This window comes from Microchirus variegatus (genome assembly GCF_963457635.1).
Source record: "Microchirus variegatus genome assembly, chromosome: 19".
NCBI lineage: Eukaryota > Metazoa > Chordata > Actinopteri > Pleuronectiformes > Soleidae > Microchirus > Microchirus variegatus.
Window position 1 is genome coordinate 3,994,362 of NC_139820.1, and position 15,990 is coordinate 4,010,351.

At 42.2% G+C, this 15,990-nt stretch overlaps 2 protein-coding genes across 2 annotated transcripts; both read left to right on the forward strand.

The window, feature by feature from the left end:
• Positions 1–1,728: 1,728 nt before the first annotated feature.
• LOC310941259 (arf-GAP with dual PH domain-containing protein 1) lies at positions 1,729–12,426 on the forward strand (the record flags this gene model as incomplete). Its single annotated transcript, XM_083906394.1, has 11 exons — positions 1,729–1,816; positions 3,578–3,702; positions 3,942–4,033; positions 5,833–5,915; positions 6,016–6,128; positions 7,588–7,734; positions 9,243–9,326; positions 9,474–9,536; positions 10,522–10,593; positions 12,005–12,236; positions 12,319–12,426. 11 exons carry the CDS (start codon positions 1,729–1,731, stop codon positions 12,345–12,347), a joined length of 1,128 nt encoding a protein of 375 aa, XP_083762520.1. The 3' UTR covers positions 12,348–12,426.
• A 2,205-nt stretch (positions 12,427–14,631) lies between these two features.
• Positions 14,632–15,717, forward strand: uts2r4 (urotensin-2 receptor 4; the record flags this gene model as incomplete). The annotated part of the gene is made up of 1 exon (XM_083905751.1): positions 14,632–15,717. The coding sequence occupies one exon, from the start codon at positions 14,632–14,634 to the stop codon at positions 15,715–15,717; it is 1,086 nt and encodes a 361-aa protein (XP_083761877.1).
• Positions 15,718–15,990: the final 273 nt, after the last annotated feature.

Genomic DNA, 15,990 nt, shown 5'->3' on the forward strand with positions numbered 1-15,990 from the left:
GACTGAATGGGGGTAAATAACAATTTTACTTATAGATTTAAGGTTTAAATCTATAAACTGCCACTGAAACTAAAATATAGGATAGGTTTCTGTGACTTTTATGTTTTGGCACAAGAAGACATTAGGCACCAATCGTTGTTCGTTCCATTCGTAGTCCTTTGCCGTTCTGAGGCCGTGACCTCGAAAAAGACTTTAATTACTGCCCGTTTCCTCCGTGTCGATCGATCGATGACCTCAGCGGACGACTCGAGGTGTTTTGAAAATCGTGGCAGCACTGACAATCGACCGCACCTCGTTGTTGTTGTTGGTTTTAGTCCAAAACCAGGACGATAAATAAACCACCTTTAAAACATACTTATTACAGACCTTCTTTTTTTTTTTTAAGCCCTGGTGCATTTTAGGGGCTCAATAGACGATGAAGTAGCCCAAACCTTGAACCTGGCAACCCTGTGGTTACCCTTTGTGGGTCCTTAAGTGTGGGTCACTGCCCCCTGATGGCTGCTGTAAGTATTGCAAGTTGGCTGGTGAGTAGTCGTAGATTTTAATTTTAAAAGGTTGCTTTTCAAATGACTTAATTCATGAACAAACTTTATTAAGCAGTTTGTTTTGTAAGTTTAGATATGCAGAGGCCTGTTTGAAAGAACATATATTTTCCCCCCAGTTTGTGCATGAAATACACTCTTAGAAATGAAAGGTTCCAAAAGGGTCCTTCTACAAGAGCTGAGGTTCAACCTGGAACCATTTGGTAACACTAATGGTTCCAGTAAGAAACATTTTGATCCAGAGAACCCTTTAAAAACCACTTTACTGAATAAAGGGTTTTAAAAGGGTTCTTGGTGGAACCCTCCAAAAGGGTTCCAGGTGGAACCAAAAAGCCAAAAAGGGTTCTCCTATGAGGACAAGCCGAAGAACCTTATATGGTTCTACTTAGCACTTTTATTTGTAGGTTGAGGCAGAATAATAACAACAGCTTTTTTGTCCCCCTGTGGCAGTAATACGCCGCCATACTCGACAATCTCGCACTGCAGCTTTAATGTAAACTAGGTGAGGTGAGGTGAGGTGTGTGTGTGTGTGTGTGTGTGGGGGGGGTGGGGGTTCTTGAATAAGGAAAGGTGCCTATATTAATTCACCTGTGGTTCAGTCCGTAAATGAAATCTGAGTCAACTTTCTGCCAACACACTCCCTCGGCAAATTACGCACAATTAAATCCCTTCTGCTGCAGCGCGTGCATAGATAATCGGGCGTCAAGTTATGCGGAAAAGCGAGTTCGAGCATTTTCACTTCCTTTAGTGTTGGATTTCAGCGAGTGCGCACTCCTCCACCCCCTCCTCCTCCTCCTCCACCTCCTCCAGCCCGCGCGTACTGACGCACACTGAGGATTCCTGCTGCTCCGGGGACTTTGGAGAGTTTTACGCAGCGTTTATTTGAACCGTGTCAGAGGAGAGAGAGCGTAAAGAGTCGCAGAAGAAGAGGCCACGAACTGTTTTTGCCATTTAAGCGGAGCTGAAGCTGCGCCTCCTCCACCCCCGCGCTCAGAGCGCACTGACTGTTTCCGTCCGTGCCTGTGCGCACTTGCCCTCGGTTGTTGGACACGACTTGGAAAGAGAGAGAGAGCGAGGAGGGGGGGAAGTCAATTCAAGACACACCTTTTTTTTTTTTTTTTGCGCGTCAACCCACCCCCCCCTTTCACTCCCGCGACAGAGTAAAGGAATAACACCGCTGCTGACAATGTCGGCAAACGAGAGAGCCACTCGAGCGCTCAGGGAGATCCTGCAAAACCCTGGAAATGACACCTGCGCGGACTGCGGCGCAGCAGGTAGGCTGAGGACGAGCCATTACTGTGATTTATGTGAGGGAATCGGTGCCATGTTGTGGCCATGCTCGATGTGGCCAAACACATCAAGCTTTATTTCTTTTAATTATCAGTATTATTATTATTATTATTAGTCAACAACTGCTGAGTAAAGTGTATTATCTGTATATAAAACAACAAATGTTTTTTCCCCCTTGTCACTCTCACTATAAATATGTGAGGGTAAAAGGTGAGGGAGGAGCTTCTGCAGGTAAGAGAACACCTCGAGCTTGAGGTTGTGCCACAGAAGAAACTTTCAGCAAGTCTGGACAAGCAGCTGCAGTCAGTGCAGTGAAGTGCACACACCCTCATTTTAACACTTTTTCTCCACTGGCCCAAAACAGGCAAAAAACAGCTTAAAAAGACTTGTCTGACTGATTTACAATCACTGTTTTACACTACTGTTCAAAAGTTTCGGTCACTTATTTTTGAAGGAAAAGCACTTTTTTTTTCAATGAATACAACATTAAATGAATCATAAATACACTCGTTAACGTGGTAAACGACTATTTTAGCTGCAAACGTCTGGTTTTTAATGGAATATGTACATAGGTGTATAGAGGCCTGTTTCCATATGTGTTCTAATGCTACGTTGTGTTTGCTAATCGCGTTAGAAGGCTATCGGATGATGAGAAAACCCTTGTGCGATGATGTTAGCACAGCTGAAAGCTGAAAAGTGTGACTTTTAATGGAAAACCGCAATAAAAAATTGTATAGGTGAGCCCAAACTTTTGAACGGTTGTGTATACTGTGTAGAATTTAGACAGCAAAACGACGCAAGGGAAGCCAAAGTGTTGCAAAACCCCAAAGACGTCGACCATTTTTAAATCCTTTATTTGGGAAAGGGGTTTTAAAGGGTTCTCTGGATCAAAATGGTTCTTACTGGAACCATTAGTGTTACCAAGAACCCTTGGAAAACCCTTTCTTCGGGGAAAGTGTTTTTCAGAAGCAAATGGCACCAGGTAGAACCTCAGCCCTTGTAGAAGAACCCTTTTGGAACCCTTTTTTCTAAGAGTGTAAAAACAAAAGTGCTAAGTGGAACCATATGGTGTTCTTCGGCTTGTCCTCATAGGGGAACCCTTTTTTATAAAGGTTCCACCTGGAACCCTCCATAAGGGTTCCACCAAGAACCCTTTTTAAAACCCTTTATTCAGGAAAGAGGTTTTAAAGGGTTCTCTGGATCAAAATGGTTCTTACTGGAACCATTAGTGTTACCAAGAACCCTTGAAAAACCTTTTCTTTGAGGAAAGGGTTTTTCAGAAGCAGGTAGAACCTCAGCCCTTGTAGAAGGACCCTTAGGAACCCTTATTTCTTAGAGTGTAGACGTGGACATGGGGTTTCTGTGGCTTTTCCTGCTTTACCAGCTGACAACAATGAAAGACAAAACAAAGACGTGCGCCCATCACTTCTTCCACTTAGTCCATAATAGGGCACTTCTGGAGTTGGAGGACATTGTTTTATTGACCCGTTTGTATCAAAAATTTAATGTAAATGAACTTCAGGTAGCGTTAAACGGCAAAAGCATTGGAACGGAATGTTGCGTTATCATCAGAGTAGACTAGAAAAGGGCAGGAATTTGACTTTAGATGTTCGAGGCAGGGAGGAAAAAGTCGATCCACTGCTCCACCACCCCTCCCCCCCCCCGTTTTGTGACTTCTTGGATGTGAAATCTGTCATTCAGATTTTTTATCTATAGTAAGTGACACGGTGTCCGTGCCTCTGTAGATCCCGACTGGGGCTCCTGCTCGCTGGGGGTGTTCGTCTGTCTGGCGTGCTCCGGGATCCACCGCAACATCGCCGACAAGGTCAAGTCCCTGAGCCTGGCTCACTGGGAGGACCAGGAGATGCAGGTAAAGTGGACTTTGGTGGTAGGAACGTGAGCGACGAAATCGATTAAAACATCGAGGATGTGAGTGAGAAGAAAGTTCGATAAACAAACATTTTACGATGGGATCTTATCAGTCTATTGATGGATGACGGTTGTTTACACTGTGAGTTTTTCACAGTCAACCACGCACAGCACGGTAGTAGATGAAGTTGTTGATATTAAGACGTTTCCTGTGTCCCGTGTCTGCACGTGTGTCGTTAGTTCATGGCCGAGAACGGCAACGAGCGGATGAAGAGGAAATACGAGGCCGCTGTTCCGATGTACTACTACAAACCCACCCACAAAGACTGTCAGTGAGTAACCACGGCAACGCACACACATACAAATACATACTTTTGAGTTTTGGGAGGGAAAAGTGCATTCTTTGGAAGTTAAACACGAGCGTTGCCTTTAGATTACGATCTACTTGCTGCCGCTATCGCACGACTCCGTTATCTGTTGAAGTGCAGTATTTTCAAAATTCTAAATCCATATTTGGTGTCTCAATGATAACTGCTGTTTTTTTTCTCTCCCTTATTGCAGTTTTAAAGTCATTCTAGTGCAGAAAATGTCTCTCAGCAGGGCTGTTCTAAGATATTTTGGGGACCACAGGTAAAGGGGACCACAGCGAAAAGGGACCCATTAAAAACATTACATTCTAACAGTACAATCTCCTTATTATATATGAGTAAAATCATTATCTCACAAATGTGAGGACATATTCCCACATGACGCAGAAAAACGCGGTGTTTTTGCTCTTAAAATATAAAAATTAGCAAAAAAGGTTTAGCTGCTATTGTCTGGAGACGTATCTGTAGACAGTCATTGTCATTGTTGTCGCGTCTGTGAGACGCAACAGTGGCGACAGTCTTCCGGGGTCTTGTTGCTCATGCTCTTACGAGACACTGTGTGATATTGTGTTACCGTGGCTTGTGTGGGCAGCTGACAGGCAGGAATGTGAGGAATTATAAATATATATATATATATATATTTTTTTTAGCAGGGGTAACGCGCAGAAGTCTCAGGTAGCAACAAGTAACACATATACACACAAAGTGTAAGAGTAAGGTATGCATTTTTCCCCCCCACAAATCAAGATAGAACAAATGTATAATTACCCGTAATTTGTTCAAATAAATTTAAATGTCACAGATTTAATTGTTTTGTTTGAAAATAGTATAATTATTACTTTATTAAACAGTGCTGCAAGTGTAAAAGTACGCAGTAGAGTAGGATAGAATAAATACTCTGGATGAATGTTCGATCACTGACAACAGGAGGAAGCTCCAGTAGCTTTTTTTCAGCAATTTAGTTGAAGACATTTCCCCTCTCAGTCAAGAGCCTTCTGAAGAAGTAAACATAGAATAACTCCCGTCAGAAACAAATTACTGACCCGAGCTTTAAAGGTGCATTATGTAATAAATCATGTTTTGGCATGTGGCGCCCCCTACCGCCGTCTACCAATCATTGCAGTCAGTAGAGTCTCAGCTGCCGAGCAACCCACGGGTTGCCAGTTACGTCTGAGCTGCAATGGCGCAGAAAACCTGAAAAACTTTGGTATTTTGAATTTGAGTGTAGTAACCGTTTTTGGCCACATTCTTACATATGGCGCCTTTAACCCTTATGCACCAAGAAAAAAGGGAAAAAAAATTATTAGCATCTTTTTTATTAATTATTATTTTATTTTATTTACTTCTGATAACAATAATGACAATCAATTTTTTTTTTTTTTTTTTTTTTAATTTAGACCCCACAGTATTTCAGATACAGGCCTCTACCAAACGGTTGAGACGTCTGTTCATAATAAACCTGGTTTGCTTAATTCATAAAGTACAACATTCAAAACAAGTCACATTAATTTAGTGTTAGTGAGTTCAGCTTGATGCAATTTTTCAATATATATAGATATAGTGACTTAAAGTGTGGTCGACCAAATGTAGTACCTGTGGTGTTGGTGGTAGTAGTAGTAGTAGTAGTAGTAGTACCTTAAAGGGTTAATGTAGGCTAATCATCTTTCGGTATAGAACATCAGAACATACACATCAGTATCAGTCATGTGAGTCTATTTTATGAGCCACCTTTTATTGACATCCCCTCTCTTGTGTGTGTTCAGGGTGTTGAGGGAGCAGTGGATAAGAGCAAAGTACGAAAGGCAAGAGTTCACTGAGCCGGGGAAGAATTTTACCTACGAGGAAGGTGAGTGTGTGCGCTCACGTACGCCGTACGCGCACAAACACACACATGTATGCACGCTCGTAAATGTAAATAAACGTCGTTTGTCGGGGACTCGCCGCAGGAACCCGAGACGGTATCTTGATGAAGAGAGGGCGTGACAACGGGCAGTTCCTCAGCAGGCGATTCGTCCTCTCGGAGAGGGAGGGGACTCTGAAGTACTTCACCAAATACGACGTAAGCGGGGGCGGCTTTTTAATCACACACACACTCTCACAAAGTGTCACATACTGTACGTGTTCGTAAGCACACACACCCACACACACAAGACTCTGTGGTAACCTCCTGTAATGAACTTTAAAGGTCGTGCACACCACATCGCAAATACTTTAATTAAAGAGAAGTGCTATGGGCTGCAGTATTTAACCCACATAATGTACACACATGTACCTATAAAAAGAAAATGGTCCAAAATGACATTAGGGCTTTAGTTTCACAGTTTAGTTTCCTGTAACTAAGACTTATGTTGGTATCAATATTCGGGGTATTTGATCAATTTACAGATATTTCAGGTTCCACGCCAATTTTGCTTGGTTACAGAAAATCTGGATCTCTTACCCAGCATGCAGCATTAAAAGTACTGATGTTTACATTCGTAGTTTACCGTCTAAGGAGTTATATTCATGCACCTTTTGTTTAAATATGACCACAAAGTTTAACTACAACACAATATCCAGTCTCGAAGCTCATCAGGCAGTTTGAAGTAATTACCGAGTCGTCCAGCCAGCAGGGGGCACTGTGAGTGCAGCTCGCTCTGCACTCTTTTTCCCGTTCGCTCGTCAGAAGAAGACGTCACTTCATGGTTTCCAGCCTGACTTATTTCCTGTAAGCCAGCAAAGTTCTACAGTTCCTCATCATTAGCGACAACTTACCGGAAGTTAAGCAGCTGGCTTAGATGTTAGCTTAAGTAATACGTGCCGATTCCATGCATTTAGTCAATTATAAGGACACAAACAAACTTGACTGCATATATTTTTGGCCACACCTTAAATAATTCACAAGGTAATTGTGCAAAAAAACGATGGAGGTCGTTTTATGTCGGCTCACGAAAGTGAAGCCCAAAATATCTTGATGGCCCCCTGGTGGCCCGATTGCAGTATAGTACCACATACCTTGTTTTCTAGTGTAGCATAAACATCTCACCAACTGTCTTTAAGTCTGTCGCCTGGTTTAAATTCACATCAGGACACAGATCCACAAACTCATTTCCACGGATGAGCGTTTATTCCTGACGCGATGATTATCGGCGACTGCAGCCTGATGCGGCGCGGCTAACACGTCTTATCTTATTAAAGCGCGGCGTCACGGTTTCACAGAGTATATACTGTAGCCCTCGGCCTAAATCACGTACTTGCACTTTTATGCTCTGAACGCTTAATGTGTTTATAATGACTTGTTTGCATATTTATGTACATTTAAATCTGTGGTTATTTATAAATCGGGCCCCCGAGCCATGTGTGTTTCTTCAGTTTTAAAAAGATTCTACTCAACAGTACTTTTTATTTACTCTCCTTAACTTAATGAGTAGCTCATGTTCTTGAGTCTTAATCGGATCTTATTCAGATGGACCTATTCGGTAACTGGTAAAACAACATCATCCTGTAAGATAACATTTTATCCTCCCTTTTAACCGCAGGCTAAAGAACCCAAAGCTGTGATCAAGGTGGACACCATCAACGCGACCTTCCAGCCGGAGAAGATCGGGAACCCCAACGGCCTTCAGATCACGTACCTCAAAGACTACAGCACTCGCAACATCTTCCTCTACCATGAAAATGGCAAGGTCGGTTTCAAAGTGTCTGGATTTTTTATGTATTTATTGACATTTTGCAACACAGGTTCCAATGGGCGTGTTTTTGGATTTATGTTGTTGTGGAGGCGAGTCTCCCGAACCTTTTAAGATCATCCGTACCAGTTTTTATTGACAAATGGGAGTTTATTAGCACGTGGCATTCAAGCTCCACATCCATCATTTTAGAGAGTTTGGTGTTCGAGTTATTCCTGTTGTGGTCTGACAGCAACGTAATTGTGAGTTAACTTTCGCATCATCTTTTATCTGGTAAACAATATGATGGCCTACACTTTCAAAGTGTTCATATGTAGCCTTTAGAGCTGAAAGAATTAATCGATGAATAGATAATCGATTAATCGGTTTGAAGCTTTTTTTTTTTACTAAGTTGTCCAGCCAGCAGGGGGCACTGTGAGTGCAGCTCGCTCTGCCTTCTTTTTCCCGTTCGCTCACCAGAAGAAGACGTCACTTCACGGTTTCCACTTGGTTTCCAGCCCGACTTTTTTCCTGTAAGCCAGCGATGTTCTACAGTTCCTCATCATTAGCGACAACTTAACCGGAAGTTAAGCAGCTGACCTAGATGTTAGCTTTAGTTATATGTGACGATTCCATGCGTTTTCTGATCAACGTTCTTTTTAACATTTTATGGACCAAACTAGAACCAGCTCTAGTAGCCTTATAAGAAGACATGGTACCATATCTAGATCCAGGTACGTTGATCCAGTATCTATGTATATGTATGTATATTTCTATGGGAATCTCAAGAGACACCGCGATACGATGTTATCGCGATACAGCAAAAATACTAAGTATCTATTTGCGAAATAATACATTGCGATGCACTCAGACTTGAGTGAGAGTAAGCACTTGGCGCCATCTAGTGGGACTGAAATGTCAGTTTTTAACGCTAATTCACAAAAAAGTGTTGATTTGTACATCAGTTTAAAAAATATAGGTGTGCCAAAAGAACGATATAATATTGTGATATTTCACTGTATGGATTTTATTCCCCACTCCTATGTAAATTGTTATTTTTTAATTAATTAATTAATTTAATTATTTATTTATTCTTTAATTCTTTAATTATTTATTAATTAATCTATTTAATTTTTAATTATTTAAAAAATTTTGTAATACCAGCCAATTTTATACTATACAAAGAAACTTTGGTTGAATAATAATAATAATGTGATTTTAATGGTTTACATTAAATACGTTAAGAATTCAATCGATGTAAAAGTGACCTCTGAAAGACTTTTTTTTTGTAATTACAAGCAAATAAAATGAAAATTTGATTTAGTTTTTATGTCACAAACACAATGGTAAAACAAAGATAAAATATTGGTTTGAGCAATTACAAAAACGTTTGGTTCGTATGGTAATGAACCCGTCTTTATGAGGTGGAAATCTTCATGATGTGTTTACATTTATTTGTTTAGCTTTATTGTGTGTGTGAAACATTTCGTAATAGATACATGAATCTCCTCACTCTGTTGCATTAGGAGATCGTAGACTGGTTTAACGCCATCCGTGCCGTTCAGCTTCACTATCTAAAGGTGGCGTTTCCTGGGGCGACAGGTGCTGAGGTGAACCCACACACACACACAAACACACACAAATACACACAGCTTCTGCTAATGATAGCTGAGATTAGAATGATGTTTCTTTCTATTGATTTTATGTCTGTGCTGATGAGCCACTGAAAATGTGTTGTTGTCCCTCGTTGATTTCAGCTGGTGCCCAAACTCACCCGCAATTTTCTCAAGGAAGGATACATGGAAAAAACCGGACCCAAGGTAAACGACACACACACACACAGATTCACACCTTCATTTATACTAATACACAACTCCTTATATGGACATCCTGGGGTGTGTGTTTACAGGACAGGTCTTCAAGCTTTACAAAATGATTTTTTTTTTTAAAGTCACTAAAAAAGACAATTTTTCATTTATTTTTATTCATAAAAACGAGCCTAGTGAATTTCCAAATGTAACTCACAATGTAATTTTTCGAAATTTGGAAATTCGCTTGGCTCGTTTTTATAACAAAAATAAATGAAAAAACTGTTATTTTAAATAAATATATTTTAAAAATTTAAAATATGTAATTTGTGTGATTATAAAAACGAGCCAAGCGAATTTCCAAATTGAACTCAAAATTGAATTTTTCAAAATTTGGAAATTCGCTTGGCTTGTTTTTATAATAACAAAAATTAATGGGAAACATTTTTTTTAAATGTATATATATTTTATTTTAAAATATGTAATTTGTGTGATTATAAAAACGAGCCAAGCGAATTTCCAAATTGAACTAAAAATTGAATTTTTCGAAATTTGTAAATTCGCTTGGCTTGTTTTTATAATAACAAAAATGAATGGAAAAACTGTTATTTTAAATATATATATATATTTTAATATTTTAAAATATGTAATTTGTGTGATTATAAAAACGAGCCAAGCGAATTTCCAAATTGAACTTGGACTGAATTTTTCGAAATTTGGAAATTCACTTGGCTCGTTTTTATAATAACAAAAATAAATGGAAAAGCTGTTAGCAAAACAAATTTCCAAATTTCACAAATTCAGTCCGATTTCCAAAAAAAATTTTGGTGGTGAAAATTGGTGAAAAGAATATGAGACGCTATATATCACTACATTCTTACAGCCTCTGTATATACGTTTTAACATTACTTTTCTTGTTTTACGGTGGCCTAGAGGACCAGACATTGGACTGTAAATGTAAAGGGGTTTACATTGTCTTTCTTTTTTGTCTGCGCAGCAAACGGAAGGCTTCAAGAAGCGCTGGTTCACCCTTGACCACAGACGACTCATGTATTTCAAAGACCCGATGGTATGACGTCATTACAGACCTATATTCTCATCATCAGTTTGATATTCCTGCTCCTGTTTGATGCTCGGTGGACAGCAGGTCTGTTTCCCTGCACCCAACGCTGCAGCGCTTTGATGTATGGACGCTATAAGAAGTAATTTTTTCCATCCGAGTAAATTACATCAAGTAGATGATGGTGGGGAAATATGAAGCCATGATTCAGTGTGATATGAGGTACATTCATTCCTTAATAATGTACAGTTAACGCTTACCCCTCCTTGAAAACATGGCTGCAAGCAGGGACACAAAGGACATTTTTACTGATTTTAGCCACAAACTCACATTTAGGTCTGTAATATCCTTGAAGAAAATTAGTTTTCTCTTTAACTCACTAAACTGAAGCTCCTAAACTGCTCGCTCTACCAAACTCCATCGAGAAAATGTGTATTTTTAGCTTACTGTGGTTACTAGCACAAGGGCACACCTAGCATAGTAGTAAAGATGGCTGCCTCACATATAAACACTGCATATTTTACCGTTAATAGCACTTCTATCGTATTTACTTCATAGCAAATCAGTCGTACACATGATATTGTTTAGCTTTTATCCGTGGACAAGTTGCTACGCTGTGCGGCAAATACAGTGGTAGAGGTAGTTAGCCACTGGTATTGCTATGCTAACAGTGGTTATTAGTTGAGCTTTTTTTCCCAAATCAGTTTTTCCCTTTTGTCACCAATGGCAGCCATGTTTTCTGTGTCTCAAGGTGGTTCCTATAGCACAATGGGCACACTTAGCAAGTAGTAAAGATGGCTGCCCCACATATAAACACTGCTTATTTTACCGTGAATAGCACTTCTGTCATATATAATTCATAGCAAATCAGTCGTAAACATGATACTGTTTAGGTTTTATCCGTGGACACGTTGCTACGCTGTGCGGCAAATACAGTGGTAGAGGTTGTTAGCCACTGGTATTGCTATGCTAACAGTGGTTATTAGTTGAGTAGAAGGAAAGATGGCTGCCCCGCCATATAAACACTGCATATTTTACCGTTGAAAGCACTTCTGTCATATTTACGTACACATGACACTGTTTAGGTTTTATCCTTGGACACGTTGCCATGCTGTTTGTGTGCGGCAAATACAGTGGTAGCGGTTGTTAGCCACTGGTATCGCTATGCTAACAGTGGCTAGCCCAGTATACCATTGTGTCCCAACGTCACTGTTTACAGCGAGGGGGTTTTATTGCAGTTGACATTCCAGAAACTCTTAAAAGGCACACGGTGCTTTAATCAGAGCAATAATTATAGGTGTCGGATTGCCGAAAAGTCCAACTGAGCTGGGGGGGCGATGAAGGAGACTAGTTTATGAAAGGAAAAGAAAGCTGATTGTGGACCTTACATATGTAAAATCCTACTCTGTCAATATCTCAGGATGCCTTTGCCAAAGGTGAGGTCTTCTTGGGGAACAGGGACCACGGTTACTGCATCTACACGGGCTTACCCGCCGGCGCCCACTGCAACGGCGCCTGGCAACACGGCATCACCATAGAAACGCCCGAGCGCTACTTCCTGTTTACCTGCGAGACGGAGAGTGACCAGCAGGAGTGGGTGAAGCACTTCAACGACGTCGTGAGCGCTCCCATGTCCCCGCAGGAGTACACCAGTAAGTCGTTGAGTAATGAGCGGCTGAAGATTTCCATTCAAAGTAGGTTTCGTCAAACATGTTTGTTTTCGTTTTTTTTTAGTGGAGGCCATGTTCAAGCACAGACACTGATGGACTGGGAGGGACTACAGGAATCATTCCGTCACCAGTCTGACACGGGACCCACGTCAGTTATGGCTCCTTTAATACTTTGTTTGGGGGGACACTGGACTGTCATCACCTTCCTGGGTCACACTGGGGTGTTGTTGGGCGTTATTGAGAAACAAGAGGACCAAGGCAATAATCCATAATTGATCATTTTAGAAAACATACATGTCCGAAAATAAATAAATAAATAAATACATTTGCGGTGTTAATTCTGAACTTTTTTGGGCATTTATTGCCGCAGTTTGAAGATAATTTCCCCCGTTATACGTTATTGTAACTAAATTTATCTTGTTTTTTTCATGTAGAGTGTTTAGAATCTGCATCTGTTCACCATGCTAACACAAATATGTGGCCATAAATATAGATGAAACCGTTCTAAGTGGATTTAATTTTATATTGTTGGATGGATGTTTCAAGATAGATATAAAAAAACGTCTTCCACGTGGCACCGTTTCATTTGTAACCACAGATTGTGGCGTTGCGCTAACAGTGGCTAACGATGGCTAACCTAAAAATACGTTAGCTTTTCCAACTTCTCAACTGGAACGAGGTGAACTCGGGGTTGGGACGTCCACTCCACTCCCAGTTCCTACTTCCGAGTTTTGGCGTAAATGGAACGCACCGTTTAGCCTGATGTTGCTAGCTTTTCCCGCACTCACTTAGCCTTAGCTTTAAGATGATGGAAGTGCCTTGGTCCTCTTGAACAAAACAAGTATGATGATGGGAGGGAAATAAATGAACGGCACGCGAATTTAAATGGGTGAAACTGGTACAGAAAACTGTTGAAATCACTGGCGGATTCTTAATTACTTTTTTATTTTGTTTTGTTTTTACGCAATGTTACTCATTGGTTGTTTTGTGTGAACTTTGGAACTATTTCATTGCTTCTCAGCGTTCATGGGCTGGCGGGTGCATGTGCATGTGGTGCGAGTTTGTTATGGTTTTTTCGCGTCACACTACAGTTCACTTTATGTCAACATTACTTTAATGGTGTTGTGTTTTTTTTTTCCTCAATGAGAAAAGGCAAACGTTGATTCTGTTTGTAGACTCCCAGCTGTTATTGCATCTGCTCAAGACTCGATTAGAAAGCTAATAAAGTCGGTGAATGAGATGTTCAAATGCAGCTGAATTTCAAAGAGGGTGGAAATTCTAAAGGTTAGAAACATGGTCCAACAGCACCTCCATGTGGCGAAAGCGTTCAAATCCACTAATAACTTATTTTACCTTTGGTTTTTTTGCATATCAACCAACCAGCTGGTGTTTTCTTTTCTTTTTTTTAAGTTTGATTGTAAAAGAGATGCTCGCATATCGTCATTTGGTGCCATATATTGTTTTAAAAGCATTTCTATGCTTCACTATGGCTGACTGGCATCACTAATAAAACAAACATTTTTTTTTTGTATTCATCAATATTTCTTGAAACTTATTGTTTTCCAAGAAAAAGTCAACTTAACATGGATAATAGGTGGTGCACCATGTGTCTGCGCAGCTATGTATATAGTCACGTTTCTATGTCTCCAAAACTACACCTTGGTGCCCAGAGGCAGCCGGTTGGGGCCTGTGAAGGATTGCCTCACGAGTCTATAGGGTCTCGCTAGTTTTTCACCAAGGTGAGAAAGAGGTAGGACAGAGGGGAGGAGGGAGGTAGGGGACGGACGGACGGTGTCCAGAAAACTCACGGCACAGACACAACAGTCATGGATCCAAACAGTCTTGGAGATAAATAAGGAAGGGCTGGACGTTTTTGTCTGGCCGTCGCAGCGGATTTTGGATTCGAGTGGGCCACTCCACCGAGACGAAGACGTTGAAGAAGGATCCCGAAGATGCTGCACCAATGATGATCAAGTTTTGAAAGATTTCTCTTGGAAAGAGACTTACTCCGCAGGAGATATTTGGAGCAGTTTGTCCAGTTGAAAGGCAGCGTCCTGATCCACTGTACCTCTCATGTCTGCTGCTTCTTCGCGGATTAAATGTTTTGCTTTTTTGATTCTAGAGAAGTCTGGGATGATGAGGATGCTGAGGCCTTTTGTGAGCTTCACAGTCAGTAGTCAGTTGGCAGATTGCTGCACTTGTTTTCATGGCCTTCGGCGATTCATCTTGGATTTACCCAGAACAACTGGCTCTTAAAAAAATCCCAGATCCTCTAAAAGCAATGTTTGCTTTCTTCACCCTGAACTCATCAAGCCGAAAACTGTACGCACGAGTCCACGTTTCGACTATCTGACCTCTCTCTCGCGCTCGACTCGCCATGAACTTCACCCCCAACGCCACCGTCGTTCCGCAGCTGGGACCGGTCCTGAGCGCCGAGGCCGATGACGGAGGCCCTCAGGGAAGCGGCGGCGGCGGCGGCGTCGCCGGAGCCATCGGGAAAGTGTGGGTGACGTCGCTGCTCGGATTCACGCTGATCGTCATGTGCGTCATTGGCTTCACGGGCAACACGTACACGCTCGTCATCACGCGCTCCGCCGCCCTGCGGCGAACGGGCTCCATGTACGTCTACATCGTCAACCTGGCGCTGGCCGACCTGCTCTGCCTCTCCACCATCCCCTTCGTGGTCTGCACCTACTTCGTCCACGACTGGCTGTTCGGCGAGGTCGGCTGCCGCATCCTGCTGAGCCTGGACCTCGTCACCATGCACGCCAGTGTCTTCATCCTGGTCGCCATGAGCCTGGAGCGCTACCGCGCCGTGGCGAAGCCCTTCAGCGCGCACAGGTTCTCGTCCAGCAAGCAGCGGCTGGTGGCGGGAATCATATGGGGCATAGCGCTAGTACTCACGCTCCCCATGATGGTGATGATCCGACTCAGCGAGCGCAAACCCACTTCTGCCGGTCTAGTCAAGCGCATCTGCTTCCCGACGTGGACGCCCGAGGCCTTCAAGGCCTACATCACCGTGCTCTTTTGCACGAGCGTTCTAGTGCCCGGATTAGTCATCGTCGGCCTGTACGTTGGGCTAGCGCAGCGCTACTGGACAGCGCAGGCTAAATTAGGATGCAGCGGTGGCGGCTCTGCGCGCAGGAAAGAACTAAAACACAAAGTCGTCTCGATGATCTTTAGCATCGTGGTGGCTTACTGGGCCTGTTTCTTGCCGTTTTGGGGATGGCAGCTGGCCAAACTCTTCTCTCCGGAGTCTCTGAAAGCTCTGTCGCCGGCCGCTCATAACTACGTCAATTTTGTCGTCACGTGTCTGACCTACGGCAACAGCTGCATAAACCCGTTCCTGTACACGCTTCTGACGCGGAACTACAAAGACTACCTGGCGCAGAAGAGTCAGTCGGTGGGGTCGAGTCGCGGGGACCCGTGTTCGGCCGTGACGACGCCCATGCAGGACATTTAGCGGGGAAAGACGATGAGGTTCTCAAGATCAAAATCCCTCATCAAATAGACGGAGTATACTTTATGAATGCTGGAAACATAACCACCTGGGTATGGGTAAAAACTTCCGTAGCAGAAGCGGAAGCAGCAGTAAACTAACTTTGCTGGTTCTCAGTTCAATATTCTTGAACTTGTTAGAGCTGATTCTGGTGATTTTGAGTCTCTCGTGTTCATAAAGTTACACCCTCTTACACCCTGTATTTCCAGCTGTTCACTTAACCTGACATTGGAAAAA